Source organism: Gavia stellata, chromosome 8 (assembly GCF_030936135.1).
Source record: "Gavia stellata isolate bGavSte3 chromosome 8, bGavSte3.hap2, whole genome shotgun sequence".
NCBI classification, from domain to species: domain Eukaryota; kingdom Metazoa; phylum Chordata; class Aves; order Gaviiformes; family Gaviidae; genus Gavia; species Gavia stellata.
This window is the reverse complement of record NC_082601.1, coordinates 18,474,117-18,480,171: the sequence shown is the minus strand read 5'-3', so window position 1 is coordinate 18,480,171 and position 6,055 is coordinate 18,474,117. Positions and strand designations below refer to the sequence as shown.

The 6,055-nt window shown below is 62.0% G+C and overlaps 1 protein-coding gene across 1 annotated transcript; it reads left to right on the top strand.

Annotated features, from left to right (window-relative positions):
- The first annotated feature begins 1,525 nt into the window (after positions 1-1,525).
- FEV (FEV transcription factor, ETS family member) lies at positions 1,526-5,672 on the top strand. The gene is made up of 3 exons (XM_059820661.1): positions 1,526-1,577; positions 2,575-2,649; positions 5,139-5,672. The coding sequence occupies exons 1-3, from the start codon at positions 1,526-1,528 to the stop codon at positions 5,648-5,650; spliced, it is 639 nt and encodes a 212-aa protein (XP_059676644.1). The 3' UTR covers positions 5,651-5,672.
- The last annotated feature ends 383 nt before the right edge of the window (positions 5,673-6,055 follow it).

Here is a 6,055-nt window from a genome sequence, read left to right as displayed (position 1 = left end):
CAGCACCCATTGGACCCCCTGTTTCCTAAACCCTTTGGACACTCCTACCCAGGAAGAGCCACGTTGGGCTGTGGCACCCTGGCTGAGTGTTGCTCCCTGTGGGCTGCGGCTTCTTCTTATGCAGAGCACATTTTGGCTGCAGTATAAATAATATCCATGGGTCTGGCATGGCCATATCCTGGCTTCCATTGGATTCACATCTCGTGACGACCACTTTCAAGAAATTTGGCTAAGTCAAACATGAGAACTCATCCTTTTACTAGACATCAATCAAACACCACAGGAAAGGTCGTGGGCTGATGGGCGGCTTGGCTGTATGGCATTGGACTTGTGGAGCAGAGCTGGTGCCCGCTGCTGGCACACTGTCTGGCTGCCTCAAGCTGTGGTGTGCCAACAGAGGGGCCGCCGGGACCCTGCAGCTGCATGTAGCAGCTGGAGCCATGGGTGATGGGGAAAAACCTGGCCAAATGTGTCTTTTGGGAGCCGAGGTCACCCCAGACCCTTTCCCTGTTACAAGTTTCTCGCCGAATTGCCCTCCCATCTTCACAACACCCAGGACAAGCTGGTGGAGATGGGGCCATGCAGGTTTGGGTGGGTGTTAGGTGTCACCCAGCTTCTACAGGTCCTAATAAAGATGGGCAAGAGATTGGGACAGGGCTGGGGACCCTAGGATGGTCACAGGCTTAACCCTCCTCAAGGCAGGGACTGTCCAGAAGGGCACAGAGAAGCCAGGGAGGTGGCAGAGCTGTGGTACATCCTGGTGCCACCAACTGCTGTCAACACACTTACCCACCCCAGAGCTCTGGGCACTGTAAAGGGACCTCAGCATCGGGGTCCCAGAGCTGGAGGGTTGTAGTGGGGACACAACTGACCCACACTGGGAGCAGCAAGGGGACCCCAGGACTGTGCTGAGGACCCTGGAGCTGGGGAAGGGGCAGGCAGGGAGCCGCATGGCCGACAGCATGGGTGGCTCGGAGGGACGGAGGCAGGCGGGACGATGCCGATGCCGTGCGGTGAGATGCAGAGGGCCAGGCGATGCCGGCAGCGCGGGGACCGCCGTGCCCGCCGGCCAGCCATGCGGGTCGGGGTGTGGGATGCTGGTGGCGGTGGTGGGAGGCCGAGCCTGGGCAGTCTCCAAGCAGTGTCCGAGCCCCGCTCCCAGCTGGGATGGCAGCGCCGTGTTTGCGAAGAGTTAAGGAGGCGGAAGAGGCAGGAAGCGGCCCGAGCCGCTCTCCATAGAAACCCGCGGCCGTGATTAAAGTCTGATGCGGGCCCGATAGCAGGGGGGGGGCAGCGCCCGCTTTAATTACAGCGGAGGAAATTGCTGGAGCCGGGGCCCCGAGCCCCTGCGAGTTGCCTGGAAACTCCCCCCCCCCCCCGCCTCCCCCGTCCCCTGCCCGTCCCCTGCCCGTCCCGCTGCCATTTATTCGCCATCAGCTGCTCCCTGATAAAGTGGAATAATAATAATAATAATAGGGGCAGGAATATTAAAACATGTAGCCCGCGGGCCGCCCCCACAGCTGCCATGAGACACGGCGCCGGAGCGGTGCCACTGCTGCTCAACATGTACCTGCCAGGTACGGGCGGAGACCCCGGCCGCTGCCTCGCCGCAGCGCCGTGCACCGCACAGCACCCCAGCCCCCACCCACCCTGCCCCGCCACCGCCCCGGGGCCCTTCTCTGCCCCGTCTCCCTCCAGCGCCCACCCTGCCTTCCCCTCTCCCTCCATCCATCCTCCCTTCCTTCCTTCCAGCCCCCCAACCATCCCTTCCTCTTTCCTTCCAGCCACCCTCGCAGCCTTCCATGCCCCCACACCCGTCCTCCCTTCCATCCTTCATCCACCCACCATCCCCCTGTCCTTCTGTCCCTCCATCCACCTTTCTGTCCTTCCAACCCATCCTTCCACTCACCCACCCTTCCCCTGTGCTTCTATCCATCCTTCCACCCCACCCACTTGTCCCTCCATCCCTCTTTCTGTCCCCGCTACCAGCCATCCCCTCTATCTACCCTCTCTCCCTTCCATCAGCCCATTCTTCCACCATCTTACCCATTACCTGCCCTTCCTTCCATCCGTCCACCTCTCACCCTCCTTCTTCTCATCCTTCCCTCCATCTACCCACCCATCCTCCCTTCTGTCCTTCCACCTACCCACCCATCTCTCCTTCCTTTCATCTGTCTCTCCATCTATCTCTCCTTTTCCCAGCCGTCTGCTCCCCAAACACCCAGGCTTGTCCTTCCTTCCACCCTACCGCTCCTGCCAACCATCCTTCCTCCCCACCCGCCTCCTCTCCCTCTCCCCCTGCCCCGCAGCTCTCTCCCTCTCTCCCTCTCTTCTCCCTACCCCAGCCCGCGGGATTTTCTATTCCTATTTAAAAGCTTCCCCAGCTTGGTCGGAAATCGGATTTCCTTTTTCCTGGACGCGTTTCCTGGCTTCGCCACGGCGGCGGGGCACGCGAGGGGGAGCGGCCGGGGGCTGCGGGGAGGCTGCCCGCGGGTGGGCGCCGGGGGGTCGCGGTCCCTCCTGGCCCCGGCCCCCCCTCCTGCACCCCCACCCTCGCCCCTTTTTCCCACCCAGATCCAGTCGGGGAAACTTTGTTCAAAGACGGGAAGAGCCAGGCGTGGGGGTCCCTCAGCCCGGGCGTGCAGAAAGGTAAGAGCACCACTGCCCCTTCCCCGGGACCGGCCCCGCTCCCCTCGGCCCGCCCGGAGCGGGCACCCCCCGGGGGCACAAGCACCCTCCCCTGTCCCGCAACCATCGGGGACCCCTTCCCGTCCATGTGCCGGGCACTGCCCACGCGGGACACGGCCACGGGGGAGCCCCGCTCCCTGCTGCTGCGGGCGGCTCGGGCTGGGAGCATCCCGCTGCCAAAACCCACGGGGAGAGCGGCCGAGCCCCGACGGCAAGGAGCCGCCGCCCCGTTGCAGTGGAGGGGAGCGGGGCGCCCAGCACCCCCGGCCCCCCCGGAGCCCCACAATGGGGCCGGGCGCGTGCGGGGTCCCAGCTCGGGTCGCCCCGGTGCTCCGGGGACATCCGACGGGGAGGGAGCTGCCAGCCAGCCCGGGAGCTGGAGGGGCTAATCCTGGCTTGGGGAAGCCGTGCCTGGGAGCAGGGGAGTGAGGTTGGATACAAGCCGGGATGGAGCTGCCGGTGCAGGGCTGGAGCTCGGGCAGGGCAGGGGTCGGCCGGGAGATGATGGATCCTAGGGAGCCAGAGCCATCCGTCCGGGTAAAGTTGTCCAGGGATCCCAGGGATCGGCCAAGGGCTGGCCAGGGAGCAGCTTGGAGCATGCTGGGGAGCACAGCCAGGCTGGTCATCGGGCAGACATGGGACCAGTGCTGTGGTGTTTGGGCCAAGTAGCTTGCCTGCCCAGCAAGGAGTCAGGGGTCAGGGGATGCTCTGAGCAGGAAAAGGGGAGCCCTGGTTTAGGGGTGGGAGGGGGGACAAAGCTGGGTCGGAGGGGCCCCTTTTGCCTCTGCGCTGCGGGCTTTGCCCCAGCCATCCTCTGTGCACGGTGCTGCATTGAGAAGGACCTGGAGGTTTCCTCAGGGAGCTGCCGGGCACTGCAGCATAGCAGCCTGCGGCAGGCAGGATTGATCCTCACCACCCCACCCAGCTGCACCCACTCCACCTCCCTGCCCTCCTTTCATGGGGTGGGGAACCCCATGGGTGGGGGATAGCAGGAGCCCAAGGTAGGGGCTGCGGGGATGGAGAAGAGGTGAGGGCTGTGGATGTACCCTAGAGAGGAGAGATCCCCCACCTCGGTCCCAGGATGGGGGATTTGGAAATACATTACCTTGGAAAGACCTGGGCTCGTCTGCCTGGATCGGGATGTCTGAGCGAGCATTGTTGGAATGGGGATGGATGGGGAACAGCTGTTCCCTGCTTCTTCCAGAGCAAGAATTGGGGGGGCAGAACATTTTATGTGGGTGCAAAGCAAGCAGGACAAGGTGGTTCTTTGTGTAAAATGTAGCTGAGCTGTGGGACTGCCTGCTGCAGGGGTCATGGGTGCTAAACCTCTGTATGGGATCCAAGCACCTTTAGACAAAACAGTGGTGGAAAAACACAGGGAGGAGGATGAAATGCAAAGACACTTCCTCTGCCATGGGAAGAGCCTGTACCACAAGGGCTGGGGTCGGGAGCAGGGATGTGCAGGGAGGAGGGGGTGTGGAGTGTGGGGGTGTCTAGGTAAGTCAGGGCTGCTCTGCAGGGTGGCTGGGTCCCAGAGGTGGGACTGCTTGTCACCCTAAGGTTCAGGGACCCTCTCCTCTCATGACCTCTGGCCAGACTCAGTGGAGCCTGTCCTCGTGCCTTACCATGGGCATGTCCAGGTGTGCCAGGCTCCTGTGTGTGCACAGCCTGGCACAGGGGCATCTTGGGCACCCACCAAGGGTGCTCCTCAGCGCAGGCTGTGGGTGCAATGGCCATGGCTCAGAGAGGACAGTTTTTCCTCTGGAAGTAAGGAACATTGGTGCCTGATTCAGAGCTACAGCACGTCCTGCCCTGTCCTGGTCTCTCCTTCCCCTATACCTGCCTGCACCTGCCAAGGATGCAGGTCAGAGCAGTGTTGCACCCCAACTTCAGCTCACCATGGAGACATCCTTGCAGGGCACAGTGCCCCTAGAAATGGGCAGGGGCTGTGCTGTGACACCAGCCCACTTTCAAGCAGAGGTGGCAGTGGGGAATATTGGTGTTGGGCTAGATCTGCATACTGCCAAGATACCTCCTTCTTGTGGCTGCAGATGAAAGAGCCAGGCCAGATCCTCACACCAAAGCAAATGAGCAGGTATTAATCTTCGGCAGGGTGTGAATGAGGGTGGGAGGGATGTGGGGACCCTGGATCAAGACCCACTGCAGCCTGTGTTGACCTCTGAGCTATTCTACCCCTGTCCCGAGGTGCAGGGGCGTCCTCTCCTCCTCTTGCTTGGGGGGGCAGGATGGGGTAGGGATGATGCAAAGGAGACACAACCTCATTACCATCTTCTGTGTCTCTAGAGCAGAGAAGATGCAATGAGGTGCATCTGAAACCTGGGTCTGGGAGGTGGCAACATAGTGGGGGGTCAAGGAGACCAGGGCACATCTTGTCCCTCTCCTTGTGCCATGAGAGGGAGCTTTAACCTCTCTGGGGCCCGGCCTTGCAGGCAGCGGGCAGATCCAACTGTGGCAGTTCCTGCTGGAGCTGCTCTCAGACCGGGCCAACCTGAACTGCATCGCCTGGGAAGGCACGAACGGGGAGTTCAAGCTGATCGACCCCGACGAGGTGGCGCGGCGCTGGGGTGAGCGGAAGAGCAAACCCAACATGAATTACGACAAGCTGAGCCGGGCGCTGCGCTACTACTATGACAAGAACATCATGACCAAGGTCCACGGCAAGCGCTACGCCTACAAGTTCGACTTCCATGGGCTGGCGCAGGTGTGCCAGCCGGCTGGCCCCGATCACACCCTCTACAAATTTCAGGGCAACCTGGCCCCCCTGCCCTTCTCGGGCATCTCCAAACTCAACCTCATGACCTCGGGGGTGACGCCAGCCAGCTTCTCCTACTGGCCTGGTTCCAGCCCGTCCCTCTACCCCGGGCACGGGCTGCAGCCCTCTGCCCCGTTCAGCGCCATGGCAGCCTCCCACCTCAACAACATGAACAACCATTACCATTAGAGGCTCAGCCATGCCAGGTGGACCTCCCTGTCCCTGGCAGCGTGGGGCTGTGGAGCTGGGGAGCTCGGCAGGGAGGGATGGGGGGGTGGGATCGTGCCCTGCTCTCAGTTGCCTCCTTTTAGATTTGGAGAGTGGCGTGGGGGGCGAGGGGTGCTTGCAGGGTAGTTGGGCTGGTTCCCTGATGTGGTAGGCTGGAGGAGAGAAGCCATCTAAATTTAGGGTGAGGAGGGATCCATAATCCGGGGAACGGATGTGGGTGTGAATGGAAGGAAAAAACGTGGGGTCTCCTCCTGGCAGAGACCGTGTCCCCCCTTTCCTTTGCAACATGCCTCCTACCCCATGAACGTCCTTAGCTCGGTCCCCAGCCTGTGCCTGCCTTCCCCTCTCCTTGCAGAGAGGAGTCAG